This window comes from Mauremys mutica, unplaced genomic scaffold (assembly GCF_020497125.1).
Source record: "Mauremys mutica isolate MM-2020 ecotype Southern unplaced genomic scaffold, ASM2049712v1 000037F_np12_subseq_17987338:18197016_obj, whole genome shotgun sequence".
NCBI classification, from domain to species: domain Eukaryota; kingdom Metazoa; phylum Chordata; order Testudines; family Geoemydidae; genus Mauremys; species Mauremys mutica.
Window position 1 is genome coordinate 33,702 of NW_025422815.1, and position 26,912 is coordinate 60,613.

Consider the following 26,912-nt stretch of genomic DNA (forward strand, 5'->3'; position numbering starts at 1 on the left):
CTTAACTCGGCCCTGTATCATCACCCAAAATGAAGAGACAACGTAGTCCTCAGACAAAGCAGCTCTTCAACACACACAAGCTGCAGGACTGCACTTTATCAGTGGAGTATCCTATAGTGAATTTGTATCTGTGTCTATAGGGCACCTGTGATTCACCTTCCATCTGCAAAAGGAATATGAAATTTGGCATATAACAAGTCCCATGAATGGCAGCAAAGTGGTCAAAGTATTGCCCTCCCCAATACCACTTCCAGAAATTCATAGATTCCAAGGCCAGAAGGGATCATTGTGATCATCTGGTCTGACTTCTGGTATGGCACAGGCCATAGAACATCCCCAAAATAATTCCTAGAAAAACATCCAATCTTGATTTTAAATATTCAGTGATGGAGAATCCACCACAACCCTTGGTAAATTGGTCCAATTTCTGCTAACAATTTACACCTGATTTCCAGTCTGAATTTGTCTAGCTTGAACTTTCAGCTATTGGATTGTGTTGTACCTTTCTCTACTAGATTGAAGAGCCCATTGTTAAATATTTGTTCTCCATGTAGATACTTATTGAACTAATCAAGTCACCACTTAACCTTCTCTTTGTTAAGTTAAATTGTTCCTAGATGAATACATTTACGTTTAGCTATATTAAAATGCATATTGTTTGCTTGACCCAGTTTACCAAGCGATCTAGATCTCTCTGAATCAGTGACCTGTCCTCTTCATTATTTACTACTCCCCCAATTTTTGTATCTGCAGACTTTACCTCTGAAGATTTTATGTTTCTTCCATGTCATTGCCTCTTTTGGTTTTTCTCAGACTTTCAAGACCTATTATACCCTGGCAAAGGAGCCCCCTAACCAATTCTCATGGATTCTGGGTATCTTTTCATGAAAGGTAAAGATGTGGAGGCAAAATCTGCCTTATTACTGAAATTGGAGTTCAGCCTTACCTAAGCTGTCACTACAGTGTCTGCAAAAGAACCCAACACCTTGATTTCTCTTCCAGATAAAAAGTTTTTTAAAAATCTTGAGAGAAAACTAATTATCTTCAGGTCTATAAGGGACACCACCACATTAGAGAGAAACTGAGAACTGGGTTAGAGACTGACTCAGGGAACTAATAATGGCATGCTGACACTTGCTTTCAAACCACTGGATTTAATCCATTCCATCCCAGTAGTGACTAAAAGCTGTTACCGGCTGGAGGTTGTTTTGTGCTCTGTGTGAAATGAGTTGTGGGAGTGAGGAGGGGTGTCAGTCCATGTCCTTCTGGGCAGACAGACACATAACAAAATTCTACCACAAGATGAACAGGAGAACTTGTGGCACCTTAGAGACTAACAAATTTATTTCAGCATAAGCTTTCGTGGGCTACAGCTCACTTCTTCGGAGATGACCCATAGATGATAATTGAGATGACCCATAGAAGGTGTGAGGAGAACTTAACATAGGGAAATAGATTCATTTCCCTATGTTAAGTTCTCCTCACACCTTCTATGGGTCATCTCAATTATCACTTCAAAGGTTTTTTTCTCCTGCTGAGGATAGCTCATCTCAATTGATTAGACTCTTCCTGTTGGTATGCATACTTCCACCTTTTCATGTTCTCTGTATGTATAAATATCCCCTGTCTGTGTGTTCCATTCTATGCATCCGAAGAAGTGAGCTGTAGCCCACGAAAGCTTATGCTGAAATTTGTTAGTCTCTAAGGTGCCACAAGTACTCCTGTTCTTTTTGCGGATACAGACTAACACGGCTGCTACTCTGAAACCTACCATAAGATGGTGTAGCGGGGTGGTCACCCACTCCTGCCCTGAAGAGCTTAAAACAGCCCTGGGAGAGGGCTGTGGCAGGGCAAAGCAGTGAGCCTGGGCTGATTGTGGAAGCAGCCGCAGCTGGGCCATGCTCCAGTGAGGCCACATCTGGCCCTATAAAGGGGCTGCTAGGCTCAGGGCTTGGCTACACTTACAAATTTGCAGCGCTGCAGCAGGGTGTGAAAACACACCCTCTCCAGCGCTGCAAATTGCGGCGCTGCAAAGCGCCAGTGTGGTCAAAGCCCCAGCGCTGTCCGTTATTCCCCACAGGGAGGTGGAGTACGGACAGCGCTGGGAGAGCTCTCTCCCAGCGCTGGCGCTTTGACTACACTTAGCGCTTCAAAGCGCTGCCACGGCAGCGCTTTGAAGCGCTAAGTGTAGCCACAGCCTCAGAGTCTCTCCTCTAGCTGTGGAGGGAGACAGGCCTGGCTGCTGGGGAGTGTACCAGGATGCCTGAGGTGGAGCAGGGCTGGGGAAAGGTGAGAGGAGCTCCTGCCTGGCAACTCCCCAGGCTGCTGGCCTTGTGCAAGGCCAAATAGGTTCTGAGGTTGCAGGGGGCAGCCCAAGGGTAGGCGGAGGCAGCAGGTCCAAACCCCTCTTGTCTGTGATGAGTGGCTTGTACACTGCAGTCTGCCCCAGTGAACGGGGGCTAGATGGTGACTGGCAGTAGCCTTCTACTGAGGTGAGGTAGTGGGTGGGGGTCCCCTGGATGGGGAGACCCAGAAACTGTGGGGATACTGACAGGGGGCAGCCCCCAAGAGAAAGGGGCACCGGGGTCCGGGAGGGACATGGGGGCTAGCGAAAGGCGAGACAGCGGGTGAGAGAGGGCGCTCTGGAGAATGGAAAGCTAATTCCCTGGACGACCATCAGGATGTGCCGCGCCGGTGAGTCGTTGCTCTGTTACAGTGGACACGTACTGTGACAGTTATACGAGAAGCCATAGACCAAAAGGGACCAGAGGATGAATCACTTTCATGCTCGAAGAAGCAGTGTCCAGGTCTGGGCTGAGGCATATTGTTGAGTGAAGAGCACTTTGAGAGAAGTTTGCGCTAATGCTGATGTGTCTGAGCCTGGTCTGTGGCTTGAGGGACTGTCACTACCAAATTCACTAAAACCTGAGAACTGCCCTCCCCAGAGAGAGGAGATTCTCACCCCCTGTTGGATACAAGGTGATAATTGTTTACAGAGGACTTTCTGGGGTTTCAGTGCTGTATTCTGCTCCTTTAGGGCTATGATCAGAAGACTAAACTCAGTGTTGTAAATTCAAGCCTATATCTGTTATTAATAGAATCAAATTGCCCATCCTGGGAAGTGGAAGCTTTTCTAATGCAGACACTTAGTGTAGAGACCCTTTCATTAGACTCTATTCTGGCCCGTCATTCTTTGCCTCTTCTAAAAACATAACTAGTAATAGGCCAATCTCTAAAAGGCTTTCAGATAAGATCCGCAGTCCCCCCAAGACTGGGATTCTGATCCAGAGCAAAATAGCCTGGAAATTAGGCTTTGCTGGGAACCAGTTTTTCTGACCATTTTACTGTAAGGGTAGTCATATTACTACTGATTATTGTTAGCACGTCACATCTACAAAGAGCTGTAGGAGCATAATCCTATGTGGATCTACACAACCCCACAGTGATGTAAGTATGGTATTGTACCTGTGTCACAGATAGAGAAAATGAACTTACTTGCCAGTGTCACCTGGGGAGTCACTTTGGGAGTTGGGATTAGAATTTGGCAGTTCCTAGCTCCTAGTCTTTGTCATCACAGTTGATTAGATTTCCAGATCATAAGGGACCATTGTGATAATTTAGTCTGACTTCCTATATAACACAGGCCATAGAACCTACCCACAATAATTCCTAGAGCAGATCTTTTGGAAAAACATCTAATCTTGATTTTAAAATAGTCAGTGATGGAGAATCCATAGTGATCCTTGGTAAATTGTTCCTTTAGTTAATTACATTGTTAAAATTTTACACCTTATTTCCAATCCAAATTTGTCTAGTTTCAGCTTCCAGCCATTGGATCATGTGTTAGCAATTGAGTCCTTGGTGATGAACTGGGGACATTACATATACTGGAATGGGACACAACGGAATGGGTTGGGCAAGCTGAAGCCAATGTAGAAGGAGAACTTTTGTTTTCACACACAAGGCTGGGGCAGGGAATGCATGGACAAGAAGGGAGGGAACTCAATAGGGAGCTGAGAAAAGGCCACATTTTTCCAAGCTGTATCAGAGACGGGGAGAGAACTTGCCCTGTCCTGCAAGATGACGCATGAGTTCTGTGAAGTTCTGAGCAGCCTCTGCTTCCATTGACCTCAATGAGAAATGAAATTGTTGAGCTCCTTGCAGTTTCAGACTCTTGTGTCATGGAACTGCACTTGTGTAGCAAGGATTGTGTTGGGGTCAAATAAATGAAATTACCTGGGTAACCTCCAGGATATAGGAAAACGATAAAAGTGCTTTTTTGTGCAGTGAAAACTGCTAAGACATAGTGTAATCATGGTAAGGATTTCATATAAAGGTGTCACTGCTTTCTAAAGAATTCTTTCCTCAGACTTTTCTGAATGGGATAATTTATCACCAGAGATTAATTGCACTTAATTATATTAGTACAATGAATGGCTCACTGCACTTGTCTCTCTTAATTCTCCTGAATCCATTTCATGCCACCCAAGCTGCCTCACTGCTTGCCTCCTTTGTGCTTCTCCCACTTATGCCTCACGCAGCCCCCCATATGCCTTGAAACCCCACCACCTCGACCTAATCTGCCATGCCTCCGTCCTCTCCTCCGTCTTTCCTTAGTACACATCTCTCCTGCTGGGCGGCTATCTACCTTTTAGTGCTGCTTCTCTCACTGCCCAGTACTTAGCAAAGAACTGAAAATAATTGCAAGATGGCAACAAGCTAGTGATGAAAATCATGATACTTGCGCAACGTGCTTAACTACACTATTTGTTTGAGTTACTTGTTGCCTGCCATAACTCCTCCTCTTGCCTATGGATTGTCCATTTAGGTGTAGGCCCTCTGGAGCAGGGGCCTTGTCATGTTTTTACCTATCTATAAAGTGTCTAGCACACTTGACACTATATAAATAATAGTAATCTATTCACTAATTTAGTTTCTCTAGTTTGAGTAATTGATTACATTGCACATCTATAGTGCTATATAAATCATATTGATTATTGTTCACCAGCTATTAAGTCCCTTTGTAAAAGGGTAGATAGAATGTATAAAATTTACATCCAATGACTAATTTGGTATTCACCTGAGCAACAAGAAATGGTATTCAGATTAATCAAATTATAAACTGCTGAGTGCATAGAGCCATAAAGATACTGTACAATCGATTTATATTTGATTTTTTTTTGGCAGCGGGATATTGGTAATAAAAAAAAATCCCCAAATGAGTCTTCTTCACTAAAGAGAACATGTCTGATTATTTTCCTAGTTTGCTAATAATAGTTTGCTAATAATTGTATTAGAGTTGCCTTAGCACAGGATGACAATTTAAATCTATTCAGAAAAAAAATGACTTTTTTTTCCCTTTTCCAAAATTATTTTTTTTAAACTAGTGTATTCTGGAAAATCTAATGACCTTAATGTGAATAATCTTGGGTTTATGTAATTGACTACAGCTAGTTTTTAATTTAAAATGATTTGCACACGTTTTCCAATACAGCATAAAGGGGTGAATTTGGTTTGCTGTGATTTGGGGGGTCATATGTAGGGATGATTACTAAATATTCCATGAAAATTTTTGTGAATCCTAGTAGCACCACAAATTTAGGGCAAAGGATTATTGTCCAAAAGCTTATCCTGGATGTGCTGGGTTTTTTTGTTTTTTTGTTTTGTTTTTTTTACTGTTTCTAAAACATTTCCCATGCAGTTGGAAAGAGAAGAAACAATACCGTGTGACTTAGGTGGCCAAGCATACAAGAAGAATAGTGACTGGTCACAATGAACAACCCCTAAACAACCCATAGTCTGAAAATGACTCGTTCAGCAGGTTATTTGGTGAATATTCAGGAACAATTAATCCAGTTGAAGAAAATGAGCTCTGGCTTGTGAATGCCTTTCTAACTTAATAAGGAGAAGGCCAGATTTTTCTAACTTTAGGCACTCAAATAAGTGGTGTGGTGTTTTTGTGCTTTTTTGTTTTGTTTTGTTTTTTTCTTTCCCCCAGACATCCAGAGCATGTAAGGTCCCAATAGCCTTCTGTGAGGACTATGGGTAAAATCTGACTGGCAATGCAGCCCTCGTTGGCAAGATGCAGTCCAGGGTGCTTTGCATCAACTAGACAAAGACCATAACCACTATTAAAATTTACACTTAAATACAGGCACTTAATAAATGTCCGTGTTGTGTTTAGGCAAGTAAGTTCCACTCCTCATTATGCCTCCTGAGGCATTTATGAATGAACATAATGATGATCGCGTTACTGGCTGCTCATTTGGGCTTCTGGGACATTTGTCACAGGAGAGTGACTCATTTGCTCGTCATCAGAAGCTCACCCTGATCAGCGTTTTGCTGGGTTTTGTCATGAGCTCTGATCTTCACGAACGTTACTAATATGTTAGTCGAGCAGAGGAGCACCTGGAAGCATGCATTGGCCAATAAGGTCCCCAGGCCCTCACATAGCTCATGTTTATGAGAGCAATATTGTCATGCTTGTATGTCTGAGCATGGTTATGATGTGCTCCCATTAGTGACCCCTATTCTGGGTGGGTTAGTTGCTCAAGGCAGAGGCCTGATGCGCAAATTTTTCTTCACAAACATTTTAAATGTTTCGAATTATAGGAAGGAGTACAATGCTGGCAGAGGGAACCTTAAAGTGCCGTGTTCTAAAAATGTAGAGTCTGATTCTGTTCATGCGTACACTCGTGTGAAATGCAGGGCAATTGATGAGTCACGTTGATGTAATGGAAAGAATCCAGCCCAGTTTTCTTTAAACTCTTGTATAATTAAAAACGGCTTCATATTTTTTTTTGCCAGTTTAAAATGATACTGTGCAGGCCCTTGGCTTCTCCCCACCCCCACAAAAAAGATTTGGATATGTGAAGGGATTAAAAAACAAAAAGGGCCGTTAAAGCAGCCAGGGTAAAATTACAAGGGTCATTTAATCCTCATGCTTCAAAGCATAAACTGATCAACAGCTGCGGTTAGATGATGTTTCCCCACCCTGTGTTAGAGTATTGCACAATTAGGTTCATGCTGCTGGTTTTATGCCTTCTGAAACATCCATGCTGCGCCATTCTCTGAGATAGGATGCTGGGCTAGATGGACCATTGGTCAGTTACAGGATGGTAGTTCTTATGTTCATAATTCAGCTTTTGCTAGTTTGATGTTTTTAAAAGACCACAAGGGAAAATGCAGGCAACAAGATGGGCCCGTCAGAGCCACCTAGGATGCCTGCTACTTAATTCACTTGGCTTCACTATTGTCACATTAATCATCAGTGACCAAATGTAGAAACTTCTCTTCCTGAAACTCTGAGTAGCTGGCAGTCGGTGTCTGTGCAATGTGCAGAGGCAGATCTCTTTGGGGGGGGAGGGGGTGGAAAGGCAGGGAAGTGTGCTAGATGTTGGAGCAGCTGCCACCCAGAAGAGACAGTAAGAGGGGAAAGTTCAGCCCCTGCTTTGGAGGAGCGCTTGGACCGTGTCAGCTGAAAACCCTGGGTTCTCTTGGCCTCAATTTTGGGATCACAGAAGCTGCTCTTGGCTAGAAGTCCTTTTCCAAGAATCAGAGGGGTAGCCGTGTTAGTCTGGTTCTGTAGAAGCAGCAAAGAATCCTGTGGCACCTTATAGACTAACAGACGTTTTGCAGCATGAGCTTTCGTGGGTGAATACCCACTTCTTCAGATGCAAGTGGGTGAATATCCACTTCTTCTTGCATCTGAAGAAGTGGGTATTCACCCACGAAAGCTCATGCTGCAAAACGTCTGTTAGTCTATAAGGTGCCACAGGATTCTTTGCTGCTTTTCCAAGAAGGCTCACTGATGTCCCTGCTCATTGGAAAGGTTTGTTTGGAGGTAATGAGTCAGAAAATGAGCATCACTCGTGACCATAACCTTTTCATGAAAATCTCCATACCATGTCAGACAGGTTGTGTGTTTTGCATTGGCCGTCTTCTTGGTTGTTCTGAGACAAACATGCAACAGAGGCTCTTTATGATCATGAAACTCAGGGCAGCCCAGAAGGGGCCCCCGAAATTGCTTTGCCCCAGGCCCCCTGAATCCTCTGGGCAGCCCTTATGAAACTCTGAATTTCCTTCTTCCTCTTTATATAGGGATCTTGACAGGACTGTTTTAGTACTTGCAGGGTAGATCTAACTGGGCTACAGCTGTGTTTTTATTTATCTAGGCTGTCTGTGAAGCAGCTGGTTTAGCTCTAAAGTACCTGAGACTTTTTTCTTACAGAGTGTATATGGGTCCCTCTCTGAAGTGATGCAGAAGTGGAAAGAATATCAGCTCCAGTGCCTGAAGTATCTTGTTGAGACGCCTCCTCTTGTGGCAGGTAATGCTTGGCAGGAATGGGATGTTTACTTTATAAAACATCTGCTAATTGGGGCAAGGAAACACAAAGTCCTCCCTTTCCATAACTCCATTTCCATTTCCAATCTCTCCAGCCCACTGCTTGTGTTGGGCTGCTTCCTGGGATAACAGGTTTCCCTGCAGGCTGTGGGAGAGGAGATTACATGGAACGGTTCTGCTATAAAACTTTGCATGGTGTCAAGTACCACGGTGTTAGTCTGTAGCCACAAAAACAACAAGGAGTCTGGTGGCACCTTAAAGACTAAGGGATTTATTTGGGCATAAGCTTTCGTGGGTAAAAAAAAAACCCACATTTTTGCATTGTTGCATCTGAAGAAGTGGGTTTTTTACCTACGAAAGCTTATGCCCAAATAAATCCCTTAGTCTTTAAGGTGCCACCGGACTCCTCGTTGTTTTTGTGCTATAAAACCATTCATCTCCATGGCCCAAAGTATCTTGCAGTGCCAAGCTCATGTTTGGTTCCAAGGCAGGTGGTATTGTCAGTGCAGCCTGCAGGATGAATGCCACCCATGGAGTTCTGCAATGTGCCCTGCAGCCTTTCATGTGGAGGAGCAGCCCAAGGGAGACAATAGGTCCTAGCAAGGAGTGTTCTACAGGGATCTTCAAGGAGAGTCCTGCATTGGACATATAAGGCCATATTCCATTTACACTCGGTCCCCTTAATATACACCCACTTTAAGTGCCCTTTATTTGTCAGAGTGGTGTAAAGGGGCCTTAGTGTAAATGAGAATGCAGCTGCCCTCATCTTCAGCAAAACATTTCAGCCTATAGAGACCATGAACTGCAATCTGTTCGGTGTTATGCTTGGCAAATTGCTGGGACTTGCTGACAATGCAGCCCACAATTGGACATGCCGTGGGAGCTCCTAGAGTGCCTGTGTGCTACAGTAAAGCTCTGAAAAGAACCGCGCGAGTCTCAAATTACATTTATAAAACACTGTTTTTAAAAATGTTATTCATTTCCCCATAGCTGCCTCTGTTAGTTGTATTGCTGCAATGGCGTGTATAGTGATAGCAGTAGTGGGAGGGAGACATTCATCTCCCTTTGTTCCATTATGCTCAGAGTGATCACCTCCAAGACTGACGGTTTAATAAATGTGAAGCTGTAGTGTTAGCACATTGAATAAGCTGTAATGCTGATCTATGGTAATTTATGTGGGCATATCAGCAATGTATCAATGTATTAGTTTAGAATTCACAACATCATGATAGCAACCAGTTCTCAGAGAGAGATTATATACAGCATTCATAACAAGAAGATGAGCTGCTGAGAGAACCAATGTGAGAGACTGGGCTATACAAAGGCAGAGAGATGAGGAGGATACCTGGCACCGGGGCAGGATGGAAGCTTCTAGCTTCAGGTATTGTGGCACCATGGCATGAGATCTTTGCGATGTCACCTCCACAATCATCCTGCCCATTTGTTCAGTCAGTGAAAGAGCAGCCTGGGAGGTTCAGTCCCTTCCCTTTATTCTTGTAAGGGGTGAGGATAAATGGTATTTACTTCCCCTTCCTAAAATAAAATAAAACCTTTTACAGTTATGTGGTGCAGCTGCTTTGCCTTCATTCCTTCTGTTTTCCAATGGTTGCTCTTCACAGTGATCATGGTTCAAGGCCAATGCTTGATCCCATTCTCCATCTCTCTGCAGAAGGCAAGTTCTGCAGCAGGACATTGGATGACTATGCCTGCTGGCCTGATGGGCTACCTGGGACCTATGTGAACGTAAGCTGCCCTTGGTATCTTCCTTGGGCCAGCACAGGTAAGGACCTGTCCTTTCTGGGCAAATCCATCCCCAAATGTGAGATGTTTGCCTCGCAGCAGCCTGTTAAACTTTTACACAGCCATTGCAGCTGAGACACTTAAAAGCTTTCGATACAAGGATACTGATCCTAGTCCATCCTAGCTAAATACTTGGCCATTTTCCTTTTGCGGTAGGCGGTAGAAGAGGAGGGTGGCATTATGCTGTGATTGTGTGCCAATCAGTGTGGGTACCTCAATGGCAAGGAGCTAAGAATCAAGTAATATCTTATACAAACCAGAACCAAATGTGATGCCTCTTAGATGCAAATCTAAAAACCTAGATAAAAGTTGTTAAGAAGAAAGATAGAGCAACATACAGTAGATAAATTGAAATGGAGGAGAAAGTGTTTTAATGTTCCTTCCTTCATTTTGCATTAATTTCTGGGATTCATTGCTCTCTGGTTTATTAGAATGTGGTTTGTGAAGAGGTTGTCACTGGGAAAATTCTGGCCTTAAAAATCTATGATGGGACCATTATGATTATGTTGTCTCATCTCCTGCATAACTCAGACCATGGAATTTTACCCAGTGATTCTTGTATTGTGCCCAATGAGTTGCAGAGCATGTCTCTTTAGAAAGACCTCTAATTCTGATTTAAAGAGCTTCCTTTGTGTTCCCCTCCTGCTTGATGATGACTCTGTTTACTGCTTAAATGCAAATTAAGTAGAGCACACATTTCTTTGTTTAGGACAGACCTGTTTGCCAGCTTCTGTTTGGCTGGGGCGTGGGGTTTAGAACATCATAAAGGGGAATTTTATAACTTCACATATGATGCTGCCACACCTATTTTACCAGGACACTACTGATCAGCAAACTGAGTTTTCAGAGGCATGCCTTTTACCAAGATTATTACAGGAGAGATATTTTCTGTCACACAGTTACTCACTCCTTTTTCCCTTGCTGTCTGTAATGACCTGTATACTTTTCACATTACTCGTTTACCAGTACCTTGCTCACACTAAGGCCATGGCTACACTTGCAAATTTGCAGCGCTGCAGCAGGGTGTGAAAACACACCCTCTCCAGCGCTGCAAATTGCGGCGCTGCAAAGTGCCAGTGTGGTCAAAGCCCCAGTGCTGGGAGTGCGGCTCCCAGCGCTGTACGTTATTCCCCACAGGGAGGTGGAGTACGGACAGCGCTGGGAGAGAGCTCTCCCAGCGCTGGCGCTTTGACTACACTTAGCGCTTCAAAGCGCTGCCGCAGTAGCGCTTTGAAGTGCAAGTATAGCCATAGCCTTCATATCCATGTTGGAGATAATCTTTTCCAAGTTGTTTATTTTGCATTTGTCCAAGGTGAATATCATATTCTTACTCTGTCTATATTTCTGATTTCCTTACAGCACTTTTGTAGTATTTCTCTGCTGTTGGTAGCAACTGTCAACTTAGTATCATCTGTGAATTAATATGCTGTTTGTTTAGCCCCTCGAGATCATTAATAAAGATATTAAACCTTTCAAGCTGTTTAAAGATTTTCTTTTTCTAATGCACAGAATCAATGTTTACCTTCCAATTACCTGACCTAAAAGCCCCTCAGATGCTCCAGAACTCTTTCCAATAGCTCTAATCTTTTTGGATATCTAATAACCTACTTATAGGATTAAACGCCTTCCCTCCAGCAAACCCATTTATTTTCAATCTTTAAGACTCTACGTGCAGTCATTTGACTGCACTTGAAACCATCACTGCAGGAGAGTCAGAATTTAACGCAATACTGTGGGGAATAAGTTATCAGAATGTGCAATATCTTTCATATACTTTTGCAAATAAGTAAAAAATGAATTACTCTGAAAGAGTATTTGAGTGAAAAAAAATAGCAATGCTTCGGACTTCTATGGAGTATTGCACAGGAAGGTGGCAAAAGGACGTTAGACACAAATTAAGCCTCCCAATCTCCTTCCCTCTTCATTGCTGGTTATCCCCATTTGACATAAGGGAGTTGGGGGAAGGAAGGGGAACAAAGAAGTAACACAAAAAGTGACTGTGAGAGCTGGAAATGTAACCTAGGAGTCTGAATTCCCATGGCCTGATTCATCACTGCACTGCACCTTGTGGAGTCATTTACAGCACTGCCAAGTTGGGGGTAAAATGCTGCCAGACTAGAAGGGTAGTGTGCTTATGCTTTCTTTTCCCTGGAGAAAAATGTTTCAAAAGATGCAGTGCAACAGTGAATTGGGCCTTCAATTCCCTTCTATAACCACTGAACCACACTCATTTTTTATTCTTACATAGCAATGCATTCCCATAAATCCAAAATAGACTCCAGCACTTCTGGGTGTGGACCCCTAATTTTCTATTCTACACATGCTGAGAAGGGAGACAATAACGTTACAAATGAGGCTTTGTTCAGGAAGCATCTCGAAAGGCTCTTTGGTGAGGTGTGATGTTACTGAGTGGGAAGTGCAACAGTTAACTGTAGCTAGAGAAGTGTGAATCTTAAGCTATGTCCTCACTAGAAATGCTGCCGTGGCACAGCTCTAGTGCTGCAGCTGTGCCCCTGTAGTGCTTCAGGATAGACACTCACTACAGTGGTGGGAGAGGTTTTCCCATCGCTATAGTTGATCCACCTTCCCAAGAGGCAGTAGCTAGGTCGACAGAAGAATTCTTCTATCAACCTAGTGCTGTCTACACTGGGGGGTAAGGTCCACCTTAACTACATTGCTCAGCAGTGTGGATTTTTCACACCCCTGGGTTGAACTAACTTTTTAGTGTCGACCAGGCCTTAAGAATATGCTTGACTTTATGCCTGGGGGTGGGGGTCAGCCCATTGATGGAGGTTAGGATAAGCCTACACTTAATGCTACAGCAGCACAGCTGTGGTGCTTCAGTGTAGACACTCACTACAAGGATAGAAGGGGTTCTCCTGTGCTAGGTCGAAGGGAGAATTCTTCCATCCTAGCTACTACTTCTCAGGGAGGTGGATTAAGTCAGCTTAACTAAGTCTTTCAGGATGTGATATTTTTTTCGCACCCTGTGAGATGTAGCAATGCCGCTGTAACTTTTCAGTGTCGACCACTCCTTAAGAAGTAACTTCTCTTGTCAACAGCTCAGTCAACTGCAGGATTTTCTTCATCTTTCTCTCAACATCTGCTATTGGCTACTGATCTGGTATAGCAATTTTTATGTTCCCAATTTGTGAAGTGAGGCTGTAGCCATTGCAGATGCTATGGAGAGTGTGAATGCTGCTCCTGCTGGGGATAGAATATAGAAAGCAAAGTAAATGGAAAAAACTAGCAGTATTGTTTGACCTGGATAGTTATCACATTAGGGCTTGGGATATATGTATTTTTTCAAGTAATTGCTTAATATGATCATTTTGTGTTAAAAGGTAATCAGATTCCATTTAGCCAGTTACATTAACAAGCCTGAACTGGTGCCAGTTGGCATAGAGGGCTGGAAAAAGACCCCACACTGAGTGCTTGCAGTGAGAGATTTTGTAATGCAGGAACTCTTCTTGTTCGTACTGCAGACTTGGCCAGCTTTGTATTTGAGCAGCTACTCAGTCTCTCATTCACAGGTCCCATTCTCCCTCACTCTGTTCTGGTGGTCTATCAGTCTTAGCACCAGCCTGACTCATGGCTTTGCTGTCAGATGTAGCTCTGCAGGGTGACTAGCAGGACAGGAAGTTGAAAATGATGTGAAGATTGTCTTTTCATCCACTTAGCCATGAGCCCAATCCCTGATGCTGTCAGCAGTCTCCTCTTCCCTCTATCTGCAGCCACCGACTTTTCTCAGGGAGGTGTAACTGTGTCCCCCAGCATGGTAGCTTCTGAAACTGTCTGCATCAAACTGGTAGCCTATACTATAGTGCCTTGACCAGGGAGGGTCTGAACAGGCCTCTGTTCTATTCTAGAGTAAATAGGGGGAGTCAGAGAAAATTCTCCCATCTTTAAGGGGAGGCAAAGACCTGCATTTTCAAATCCATGTTCCTAAAATTAGGCACTTAAATCCATATTTAGATACCAAGCCAGGAACATTCAAAGGAGCTGAAGAGAATTAGGATACCCGTTCCAGTGAATTAAACAACAATGGCCTGAATCTGAGAAGTGCTAAGCCATACTCCATATCAGTTTTTTTGCCTGCTGCCAGACTTAGACCAGCAGTTTTCAGTCCCAAGCTGTCTGGGCTGACATGTGAGTTGATCAGCTAAGGTCCTGGCTGAATCTGCTGTAACCCATAGTGGGGGTTTGTCACTCATGAGCCTGAGACCGGAGGAAGCACTAGGCCCTAGGGTTTAGTGCTAGTCAAGGACTTGGGAGACCTGGGGTTTAGTCTGTGTTCAACCACAGACTTCCTGTGTGACTTTAAGCAAGTCATGCAGGCCTGGATCCACAAAGGGACTTGAGTGTTGTGACACCCACTGTTGCAGTGCCTAGAAGATCACTAGTACAACGCTGCAATCTGCAAAGCCTGGGATTCCTATACGATGAATGGAGAGAAATAAGCACCTAAAAATGCAATCCACCATAGCCAGCATGCTAGGCGGGAAGTCACCTAAGCTAGCCACTAGAAGATGCCAACAAGAGGGGTATGTCCCAAGCCCTGGACCTCTCAGGGTTTGGCACCTAAGTCCAAGCACCTATCTTTGCATTCAATCCCCAACCAGAAACCTCTCTCCTGGAATCAGGTGGCTTAAGTGTCTAAGTAGTTTCTTGGGAGAAGGAGTGAGGCACCTGCATCATGCCATACGAAATGAGAAGGGGTTAGTGATGCCTGCCTTGTGACTTTTAGCTCAGGGGTTAGCACACTCACCTGGGATGGCGGTGAATCCAGGTTCAATTCCCCACTTAAGAGCAAGTTAGACAAACACCTGTCATGAATGGTCTAGATAATCAGTCCTTCCACGAGTGCAGGGGACTGGACTAGATGACCTCTCAAGGTGCCTTCCAGTTCTGATTCTATGTGGAGCTCCATCAGTCTCTCCTGTTGAAGCTGTTCCACTTTGGATAAATAATTAGTCACTGGGCCAGACAGAGTGCAAATTACTCTATAGCTTACTCGTTAGCGTACCCATCTAGGAAGTGGGACGCCCAGGGTCCAGTTCCTCTGCTCCAGGAACTGTTTAATTATTGATACACAGTGGAACAACTTAAACAAGAGAGTTTGAGGGACCCTATGTCAGAATATCTCATACCTCAGTTGATTAGGGCACTCTCCTGGGAGGTGTGGGCTTCTCTTGTTTGAGTCCTTTCTCTCTTTCAGGTAGAAGGGGAACTGAACTTAGATCTCCCACATCCTAGCTGAGTGCTCTAACCACTGGGTTACAAGGAGGGCACTACCACCACCTCCTCCGTCTCAGGCTGCATTTTGAATGGCCCGGACCCAGTAGGTGCTCAGGGCATACTTACCAGACCAGGTCCCCCAGGGAATGTAGGTGTTTGCCTGCCTATCTTCCTCTGGTTTGTGCATAGCTCTTGAGCTTAGGTGGGAGATAAGTGTCTGGATGCCTAGAGTGAAGCAGCAGTGCACATGTGCATGCTGAGAGGCAGAAACGTAGGCACCTAGGGAATTTCTACAGCAGGAATTTAGGTGCCAAGTGAGTGTAGGCACCTACAGGGTTAGGTGGCAGGTGAGCGGGGGGGCATACTGGATCACAGTGGAGCCTAAAACTGGGAGTTAGATGCCTAAGTACCTTTGTGAATCTGGGCTGTAGTGTTTCTGTAGCTCAGTTCCCCATCAGTAAAATGGGGATAGTAGTGCTGCCCTACTTCCCAGGATGCTTGTGAGGATAAAATGCATTAGACTGAGAGAGGATCAGATGTGGTGACGGAAGCCATACAGGTACCTTAGCTAGACAGACTGTGGTTTAGAGCAGTTCATGCTTCATTGCATGTTGAGTGGGAGGTGAGCAGCTGCTGTGCACCACATTCCAGCAGAGAGGCTCAGCATCACAGTAGGGATGAGCAGGCCAGCGTACCAGTCACTAAAGTACTACCTTATTCCCGTCTTCATTATATGAAGTACCAAACATCTGCGTCCCCTGGTACTTCGGCACAAGCTGGCACTGTGTGTGTTCTGCAGTTGTCTAGATAATGTTTCCAAGACGTACTTTGGGGGATGCTTCCCTGTTTTCTATTCTTGTGGGCAAGTCTCGGCATTCTGCTATGGGGAGAATTTGCTGATTGCAGCATTTCAATCAAAATACTTTAAAGAAGATGTGAAATTATTTTTTTCCTGTTGAGGCTGTGTAGCAAATGTTCATCTGATTTACATGAAGCAGGACTTTTATATTCCTGCTGCATGAAGCTCAGATTGGGCCACCTGACACCATATTGGAGTCCTTCTACCTAACTGTTTAGTTGCTTTGATAACCCGGAGCCATCTCCATTTCCTATCTGCCATAGGTACTTATATTTGCTCCATCACCATAGCAGCTGAGCACCTCATGATCTCTAAGGGATTTATCCTCACAATACTGCTGTGCTCCAGGGAAAGACTATTATCCCCATCTTAGACATGAGGAACTGAGGCACAGGGAAGCCAAGGTCACACCGAAAGTCTAGAGCAGAGCAGGGAATTTAATCTAAGTATCTCAAGTCCCAGCCTAACACCCTAAGTGCTGGACTATCCTTCCTCCTTCCTGTGATTCATTTTCAGTGCTCGTGGACACAACCTGTTCATCTTCTCAGGAGCCCAGTAACACAATGCTTAAAGAGCCATTTCAGATGAAATAAAGCCTAACCTGAACTGTTGCTCAAAACTTAATCTTCAAAGTCTGAGGACCCTGGGATAAATTTTTCTGTTTTTTATTTCCATAGCCTCTGCATCTCCTGGTCTCAGACAGGGCTGGGTTGGAAATGTTGAACAAGTGTGAAACAGTTCTCTTGTGGTTTTCCTTAGTCCTGACAGAATGTTCTAGAGAACCTGTTCCCATGAAGTTTCCAGCCCACTCTCTGAAGTCCAGAGAAGCCAAGGTTAAAGCTTTGGATCAGGTCTTTTGTGAACACAAAGGCTTCAGAGAAACTTCTGCCTGAGCCAAAGCTTTTGAGATTTGATCACTAGTAAACCTACAGAGTGACATTTTGCACTCAGTTACATACAAGTAACCCTGCGGAAATCTGGTAACCATAAAACATGGCTGAAGATACTGTGACCGTTTGTATACACTGAAGTCAATCATTTGAATGGGTGCAATTGGGGGGGAAACAATGTACCTTGACGTACTATCAGTTAGGAATATTACAGGAAAATAGCAGTGCCCCTTTGAGAGAAAGCATCCACTTCCAGTTACTGTCACTGGCTATGCATCTCAGTATTGTTACTTTTTTAAAATTTAAGGCCAGTTGCCAATAATGCTGTATGGACCTGGAAAGCTTGGAGCAGCAAGTACAATTCATTTTACATTTATGTCCTTTGGGGTTCTGATATTTTATTGTTTAATGGCACTAAATCCTCTTAAATAGAAAATCTTCCAGAGATAGTGGTTCCAAACACGACTTATGTGCACAGTAACCACATCAGTTGTTTTTTATGTATACTGGGGCACATAAAGGTTAGCTGCAGCCTGGTGGAGCGTAGCCATGTCTGAGTGCCATATGACAGCTAATGTGTTCCCTCTCTTCTTATTGTTTCAGGTAGCTCAGAAGTTAGTGGCTGTGGGTATGTGTCTGTTCATTTAAATTACATTATTTGAAACATAAGCATTAAGTAGATTATAAGGAAACACTATGTCCAAGATCTTTGGTTACTACTGATACACACATTTAGTAGTTATAAATAGAGATGACACCAGCTCACAAAATTCAGATCCGGTGCCAAACTCCCCCGAAGTTTGTGGATATTTGTATCCAGGGTTTTGGTTCAGGAGCCATCCCTAGCTATGCTGTCTGATTCAGGTGACCTCCTAATCTACTATGATCCTGGATAACTTTCACTTAATTCAGTGGGCTGCCCAGTAGCAGAAGGCTGTGCAGTGGCCTTGTAACCAGTCAAGACAGTGGTCCCCAAACTTCTTCTGTCACCTCCCTCCACCCTTACCAGTAGTGGAATCTATCCACGCCCCTGCCCTCCCTCCATGAGCTGTGGTTGGGAGCTGGGAGCCAGGGGCCAAGCCACAGCTATACTCAGGGCCCAGGGCAGGGAGCAGAGCCATGGTCAGGGCTGGGAATCAGGCTAGGGTGGGGGTAGAGCACCCTGCCGCAACCCCTTGAATGTTCCTCTGCTCCCCACCTAGGGGGCACGTGCCAGTTTGGAGACCTCTGAGTCAAGATGATAGCATAAAAATAGAACTCTCACACAGTGCCTGTTAGAACACTTTTATGCAGTAGAGACCAAACAGATTCCAAATTGTGGGATTGGAAGGAGCAGGATATTTCCCCCAAAAGTTTCTTTGGTTTAGGCCTCCACAGCAGTAAGATCTCCTTTATTATATATAAACACCCTCTAAAAGGAGTTTCATGTAAAATGTGGTATAAAGTAAAGGCGGGTAGAGGGTTCACTACACTTTTCTTTCCCTCTTACACCAAAATTAAGTTTGTAGTAGGCTTTCAAATATGCTAACTTGATCTCAAAAGGGGCTAGAAGAGATGTTAATTTGCATTTGCCAACCCTGTAAAGCAATTCAAATTTTAAGTTTCCTTCCCTGGACTAAAAGTTGTCTCAATCTAATCAACAAATTCACTTTGCAAATAATATGAAAACTCACTTACTGACAGGACGTTTACCTCTGACTGTATCAACTACATCTGTTTATAAGATGATAAACTCTAGAACATATGCCACTCTTGTTTCAAGGACAGAAATATGGACTGTTGAAATAAACAGTCAGAAATTTCATTATGAGAGATACAGTGGAGGGATGTATGTGTCACAGCTCATGGCAACTGCACCAACTGCTTGTATGTGTGGGGTGGGGAGATGTTGAAATGTCAGTTCTTTCTTATATACTTGGTAGGACTGTGGTGTTATCCAGGATTATTTTTCAGAGTGGTCTTTCCAGTTAAAATAAATACAAATATATTATAGTTATTATATTATACAGAAGTACAACTCCCCACCAGGGCCGGCTCCAGGCACCAGCATTCCAAGCAGGTGCTTGGGGCGGCAATCTGCAAGGGGTGGCAGTCTATGCGTTTTTGGCCCCAAGCAGTGCACCGAATTGCCACAGCGGATGGCGGGGGCAGTCTGTGCGCCATTAGGGCGGCACGCGCGTTTCTGCGGCAGCGGCAATTCAGTGGCAGCTTCTATGTTCAGCTGTCCATGGCGGCGCAGCTTCTGTCTTCCAGCTGAAGACAGAAGCTGCCGCCGAATTGCCGCCGCCGCAGAAACGTGCGTGCCGCCATAAAGGCACATGGACTGCCCCCACCGTCTGCGGCAGCAATTCGGCGCGCTGCTTGGGGCGGCGAAAACAGTAGAGCCTGCCCTGCTCCCCACCAAGATGTTTTTTCATTAGAAGTCTTAGGTGAAGAAATATATAGCATCTCATTACATGGGACAATCAACTTTACATCTTTTAATAGAAACAAAGTATGCCCTTGCTAGGTATTGATGAAAGAGAATGTTAATCCAGTCATTAGTTAGTAACTAAGGTTCTGAATTAAGCATTAATCTTGTATAGCAAGTGCTTTGCTGAAAAAGGGACTAAGGCTATTATCTAAATATCCATTTTCCTTATCTGAAAGTTACCAGCTAGTTGGAAGATTCACTTTCCAAGCCCCAAAGACTAGATTCTTTTTTTAATTATGTAAACTTAGTATTTATCAGCAGTGTTTCCCTGTTGAATTCTAAGAGTTTGTCTTCCTCTGAGACAGACAGACACACACACACATTCTAATTCTGATCTCTTTGGTGTAAATCAGAAGTAATTCCATTGAAATCAGGCAGAGTTACATACATGTAAGAACAGAATCAGAGCCCCTGTGAATATAGATTGCCAGGATTGAATGAGTTTGGAATTCTTTGCCTTTTTTATTTGTGTTATTCCTCTTAATTTTTTTGATCCCTTACATATTAGTATATAATCTTTATTGAAAAATACAAAGATTTTCTGAGACAAAAATCTCACTTTTCATAGAAAGATGTACACAGACGTATATGTACAGGCAGTCTAGGACATCCTAGTAATTGTTTTATTTTATATATATATATTTAAAAATCCATCCCCCTTCCATTTCAAAACAGTTTCACAAACACAGTTTTAACTTTAAAAGTGCTAGGCTGTGCAAAATGGCTGCAGTTTTCCTTTAATCTCGCACACAGACTCTCTTATTTATCTGCATTGGTACCCTTTCCCTCTAATATTTTGCTGTGAACTTCCCACTGAGAGTTTTCTATGATAGGCAAAATCCTCCATGCCCCCCTCACCCCCAAGAGATCCTGTCACTTATTCTGGAATTATGGCAAATAAAGACTCATCCTCAAACACACTCAAAATGGTGACTTTTAGAATTTGTGTTCTTCCTTCTTTTTCAAACAAAATTTAAGGTGAAGTCCTTATGGGTGGCATGTTTATGAGAAAACCCAGTTTTATGGCTCCTTCCATGAAGATAATGACAGTGGTGCTGGCTTCTTGCCAGCCTCATTTGCCCTTTCTTGCGCTAATTTATTCTGCTTTCTGACAATCAGAATAACAAGATGTGAGTTAGGGAAGAAGAGGAGCAAGTGCTCAATCAGCATAATTGGTCTTTCAGCAAAAACTGGCTTGCATATACACAACCTGCTTGATGACTGTCCCTAGAGCTTAGTGAAGTGGGGCAACAATCTCTGTCAAGTGAATACAAATGCAGAGACTCCTGTGAGATTGTCCTGACCCTCACTGTGGATGAGTGACAACAGGCCCTTCCAAGTTTATACAAATGAGCAGTCAACTAGCTGTGGATTTTGATGTTTAAAGAGTGTATTTTAACCTCAGCAGGAGAAGAGGAGCTCTCAAAGCCATAAAGAGACTTTTTACCTACAGACAGTGAAGAACACGTGAGAGGAAAGGCAAAGAATGCAGGATACACTGACTGTAGAATCTTGTAGGAGACTCCAAGCTTACGATGAGGCTATGGGATGGAAACCTTTAGTGAGATAGGTTTGAGTTTAGTAAAGTTGGGTTGGAAATTAAGTTTGTAATAGATGTGTTAGTACCGTCCATAACGGTAGTCAGCGTAGGTAGCAATACCTACAGTTAAAGCTGCTTGATGCTTCCTAAGATCCTATATTCAATTGTTTATAACTTTGCCAAACTTTAACTGTTTGAGTTGAAATTTTCCATGCTGAGCGTCTGCATAGAACTGAATTATTTGTGGAAGTTTCAGCCAAAAATCTTCAGCTTCTTCCCAGACTGAGATTAAGGAAAATGGTGTTTTGCCCCTATTAAAAAGAAAATCTGTACAAGCTTTTTGGTCAGAAGCTTTAGCATCTCCCTGCTTTGGAGGATGGAGTTGAAATTTGGAAAGGGGTATTTTGTCCTGATGTCAGATGTGCCATGACATCCTGTGACAGACCATGAGACCTCTGCCTTCTTCAGCATGCATGATGGATAGTATTCTGGGAATTAAATCAGGGTTGTGCAGTGAAGGAGACTGTTGTCTTTAGGACCCTACCTTGTCTACTGCAGAAGTTGGAAGGTGACTAATGAATGAGGCAGGGGAGTGCTGTAAGAGAGAGGACAATCTCATGGTTTAGGCAGTTGAATGCTGCAGTGGAGAACTGGATTCTATCCCTGCCTCTGCCACAGAGTTCCTAGGTGATGCTGGCAAGTCACTTCAGCCAAAATGTTCAGCCAAAATGTTGACAGGTGCCCACTCATTTTCTGGGTACCCAAATGGGGATGAAGATAATGCAACTTCACTTCACTGGGATATTGTGAAGGTTAATGCATTGATCTTTGTAAAGAACTAAGATACTAAATGAGAGCACCACAAAACGGTCCATGAGAAAATTACTAATTCTGTGTTCAGTGCAGCAGGGCCGCCCAGAGGATTCCGGGGGCCTGGGGTCTTCAGCAGCGGGGGGCCCTTCCGTTCCGGGACCCGCCACCGAAGTGCCCCGAAGACCCACGGCAGGGGCCCCCCCGCCACCGAATTACCACCGAAGCGGGACCCGCTGCCGAAGTGCAGCCCGGTCTTTGGCAGTAATTCGGCGGCAGGGAGCCCCCACCACGGGTCTTCGGGGCACTTCGGCGGCGGGTCCTGGAGCAGAAGGGCCCCCCGCCGCCGAATTACCGCCGAAGACCGGGCTGAACTTCGGCGGCGGGTCCCGCTTCGGCGGTAATTCGCCAGTGGGGGGTCCTTCCGCCCCAGAGCGGAAGGACCCCCCGTCGGCGAAGACTGGGAGCGGGAGATGCTCCTGGGTCCGGCCCAGCAAGAGTTTTCCGGGCCCCCCAGAGCGAGTGAAGGACCCCGCTCCAGGGGCCCCTAAAATCTCTCGTAGGGGCCCCGGCGGGACCCGGGGCCTGGGGCAAATTGCCCCTCTTGCCCCCCCCTCTGGGCAACCCTGCAGTGCAGAGGTTATATGGGATGGTTCAATAAGGCCTAGAGCCACACACTGAGTTGTAAGGATAAAAGAAATAGGGAATAGCTACCCATTTCGTGAGCACTATTCATCTGGGGCACTGAATGAGGCAGGGAGGGCCTTGTGGAAAAATAGTGAATGATTATGTAATTAAAAATTGTATGATGATATATACAGACAAGGGGGCTGAATTAAAATATTGCATTGGCGACTTTAATACTGGCATTTCCTAACTCTGGAGTGCTTGACTTTCTACCTTTAATGTAGTTTTTGAGTATAATAATAAATATTGTCTGCACACATAAAATACAGGATCCACTGAGGAACCAAAACTGCGTCCTAATATAAAGGGAGTCTGATGCCCCATTTATGGGGAACAGGGTTAGTAGTTAGCTTACATAGAACAGAGAATGTTCCAGCATGGAGCTCCACGAAATTGTGGAGGAGGCACTGCTGCCTTCCTATCCACAGCAACCGCCTCTTGATTATGCAGCACGATTCCTTTCTCCCTATCACCTACCCCTTTAGAGCAGAACTTTACAATACACAGACAGAATAAATAGAATACAAGATTCAAGGGAAAACAAATGCTTACTGGATATTTAAAGCCAGAAATACGTGATGGGAAATTCCTGGTGGGTTATATGATCAATTGCACCTGTGTTGACCAGTGGAAGATTGTTCCTCAGCATCTGTTCAGCCCAGTTTTAAATATCCCTGGTGCAGGAGCTAAGAATATAATTTAGGATACTATGGTGATGAGCCCACTGTAAATATATGGCTGGTTAAATAGGTTTGCAGTAAAAGCTGGAGCCCCTCTTCCCCAACAAGTTGAGACTGCTCATGGGTTTCGTGCTGCTAGCTGCAGTTTGGACTTAGTGCATGTTTATTGCAAAGAAAACCAAGTATGGAAGTGAGACATTTAAACAGTAACTTCCCCAGCAAAGAACTGACTGCATGTACACATCCAGCCAGCTGTGCGCTCAGGCCACATTGAACGATAAACTCAGCTAGGAATGAGCTGAGACGAGTTCTTTAAAGGAGAAGAAACTCTCCATTAAAATGTATTGTCTTCCCCATTGAAGGTCAAGTCACATGATCAGGGATCACATCAATCTGTGGCAGCAAATCATTCTGTTGTTACTCATTCACTACAGAGTCTCTGCTGCCTTCGAGAGAAAACTGTTATCTTTTCCAGAACATTGGGAATTAATGAAACTGGCTAATTCTAGAATGTCACATTCTTTGTGGAAGTTTAAATATGAAAGGTCTACACTGCAGTTCAGAAGTGTGATTCTAAGCCTGGGTAGACAGACCCATGTGAGCTCTGCTTGAGCTAGTATGCTAAAATTAGCAGTGAGTATGTTGTGGCATGAGTGGCCAATCAAGGTAGCCTCCTGAGTTTGGATCCTGGGGTTTGCATGGGCTTGGGTGCAGCCAACTAGCCCATGTCATCACCAGTGCCACTACTGCTATTTTTAGTGTATTCCCAGCTGCGTTGTAGACATACCCTTGTTGATCTTAAATTCTATATAATTACAGTACGAAAAAACGGACCCTGAAGAAGCAATAAGGTATTGCCATTTAGATCTAACTTTTTTAAAAGATGGTGTACTGAGCTTTGGGTCAAGGCTGATCATTACACGCTGGGTCTCATAGTCTCTGCATCCCACAGCGTGTGGTATTAAAAACAAGAGGCGCCTGGGCCTCATTGTAGGACTTCTTAGCCTCCTTTGGCCTGTGGATGCATCTTGGTCACCCCACATTTTAACTCCTCATCTTGTAAATGGTTTGGGTAGAAAAGTTTTGCAATAAGCCAATGAAGTAGACACACAGCGGTTAAAGTATAAAGAGTCGTATGGTCCAGATTGGCTTATTACTGCATTTTGTTTTGTAATATTTTAAAGATAAACTTGTAGCATCTTAAAGGTGAACTGCTAAGATGGCCTTTCATTTGAATCCAAGGTTACTAACACTTTCTGTGTAGATTCAAAGCTTTCCTTTATTTCAGCCATTATTCTGACTTCTGGAGTAGATTTAGTGGCTCTAACATGAATGTCCTCTGCAGCAATTCACCTGCCATATGTGTCATCCACTAAATCTTGAGGAAAATTAACCCTTTTTGTTCACTACTGTTCACCTAACAAGCAATCTCTGGCAATGCAGCAATATCCCCTACAGTTTTCACAGGTTATAAATAAAGGGAGTGGATGATGAAGCATTCAAACAAAGTGGTTAATGAATATGAAATATATTACATGCACAGGCTGCCTCTTTCATAGACACAGAGAGACACACACACTTACTGAAGAAAATTCTCTTCCAGCTTATAATTTTATATTCTAACTATAATACTAATAACAAAGTACTATACTCCGATTACCAACAAGCAAGCCAGTTACCAATTTCAATACCAGTTACAATACTAAATGCTGATTAGAATACCAATTCCAATACTTATTACAATACCATTTATCAAGGCAATTACCAGTTGCAGTGCAATCACTATATTATATTATTTTGTATTATGTTAAAATAATTTTTAAACTCTGATTTTAAAATCAAATTTAAAAAGTGAAAATTGAAACATTTTGGTTTTATCAAAATGTTTTGATTAACCCCAAATGATTTGTTTTTGTTAATTTTGTTTTACAGAAAATGTTGACTTTATTTTCCAATTTGGAACTCTCTTTTTTTAAATGTCAGAATTTCCCACAGAACAGAAATTTGGAATTTCAATCAGCTCTAGTTTGTAGTAAGCAGGAAACTGGTTGGCTTGGTATATTGATAACAGGTTATAGGTTCAATCTGGATCAGATTGATAGTTAGTGAAAATTGTAATCAAAAGGGTATTTGATGACTTTTGTAAAATGAATTAATGCTCTCAGGTCAGTTTCTAGTGGGTCCATGTCCATGTTGCACTGCTGTCTCAGCAAAGGGCAGGGGCTGAATTGGCCCTGGTGATCAAACTATGGTACCTTCTCAACCAAGAGGTAGTCTAGATTGAGGCTGAGGCATGTTAGCAAGCTACAGTGTTTGGGAAGCAGTTTGCACTGCTGCTGTACCTGTTTTGTGGATAAGTGTTGAGTCTCCAGCATGTTTTCATACCATAATGAGAGAGTCTGTTCTAAATACATGGATAAGACTTTTACCAGCACAAAGTTCCCTTTATTACAGTGTATCTGAAAGCTCCCCCCTCTTCCTACTTTTATTTTGATGGTTCAGTATAGTTCTATTTTATCATGTGTCTTTTAGTCTTGTCTCATAACACTAGGCTTCTAACAGCCTCTGAAGGGCTCTCATTTGTTGTTGGTTTTACTCTTTGCATGAGTAAAAAATGTGTGGGCAGCTTAGAGAGATTTGTGGCTCAATTTTTAGAGCAGAGGTTTGGCCAAGCATCCACATTTTTGTGTGCGCATCTTAGCATACCCCTTTCAAGTGTTCCCTGTTATCACTGTTACTAATTTTGGGACTAATATAGGCAAAGAGCAGAGGGGATCTGTGGTTTTTGTGTTCCTCCATCTCCTGAGCAAATCTGGGTATTTGCTTACATTCCTGGTAAGGCAACTTCATACTGGCTCAGCTTACAGGGAGACCTTGGCAGGAACCTGCACATATGCATACATACTACAGACGGGCTTAAGTCACAACGTTCAGGATCAAACTTTCCTAAAGTTCTGGGGTGTTTGAATCTGGGCATTCAGTTTAGATCCATTTCTTCTCCTAACAAATATACATGCAGTTTCCTCACCAAACAGAGGTTTGTTTTCAGCCACAAACTCTGTGGGTTGTTGCTGCTGAACAGTTGGAGCGGTCTTTGGAGTACTCTTTGTAATGTTGTTCTTGGAAGCTGTACACAGTTGGCTGTGAGAATGAATGAATTGCAGTCTTTGTTACAGGAAAGGAGCAAGGTGAAGAACAGCTGTAATAAGGCGACAGGTGACGGGGAGAGGGTAGGCTAAGCTTCGTAGTTGTTCTATTCTTCTCCCCAGTAAGTCTACGTTCTTTCCCTCCTTGTTGTTGGCAGTGCTCCATGGACAAGTTTACCGCTTCTGCACTCCTGAGGGCACTTGGCTGCTGAAGGAGAATTCCACCCTGCCATGGAAGAACATTTCTGAATGTGAGGCATCAGATGGGGTAAGGAGAAGAGATTTTGCCTATAAAAAATGGAAATAAGTCAACACTTATGTATTATTCCTACTGAAATCAGCTTTTTCAATCTGATCTCTCTAACAGGCCCCAGTGAGTCTAACAGTAAGAAATTTTATGGCTCTCCATTTAATCTCGCTTAGTGTTTGGTGTAGATAAGAGCAT

The 26,912-nt window shown here is 43.6% G+C and overlaps 1 protein-coding gene across 1 annotated transcript in view; it reads left to right on the plus strand.

The window, feature by feature from the left end:
* Positions 1 to 8,230: 8,230 nt before the first annotated feature.
* LOC123356907 (glucagon-like peptide 1 receptor) overlaps positions 8,231 to 26,912 on the plus strand; it is a gene marked incomplete at its 5' end in the record, with an annotated part of 54,862 nt that continues 36,180 nt past the window's right edge. The window contains 3 exons of the mRNA XM_045000163.1: positions 8,231 to 8,327; positions 10,014 to 10,124; positions 26,626 to 26,735. Of these exons, the coding sequence (XP_044856098.1) occupies positions 8,231 to 8,327; positions 10,014 to 10,124; positions 26,626 to 26,735 (318 nt within the window). The remainder of the gene's footprint in view (positions 8,328 to 10,013; positions 10,125 to 26,625; positions 26,736 to 26,912) is intronic.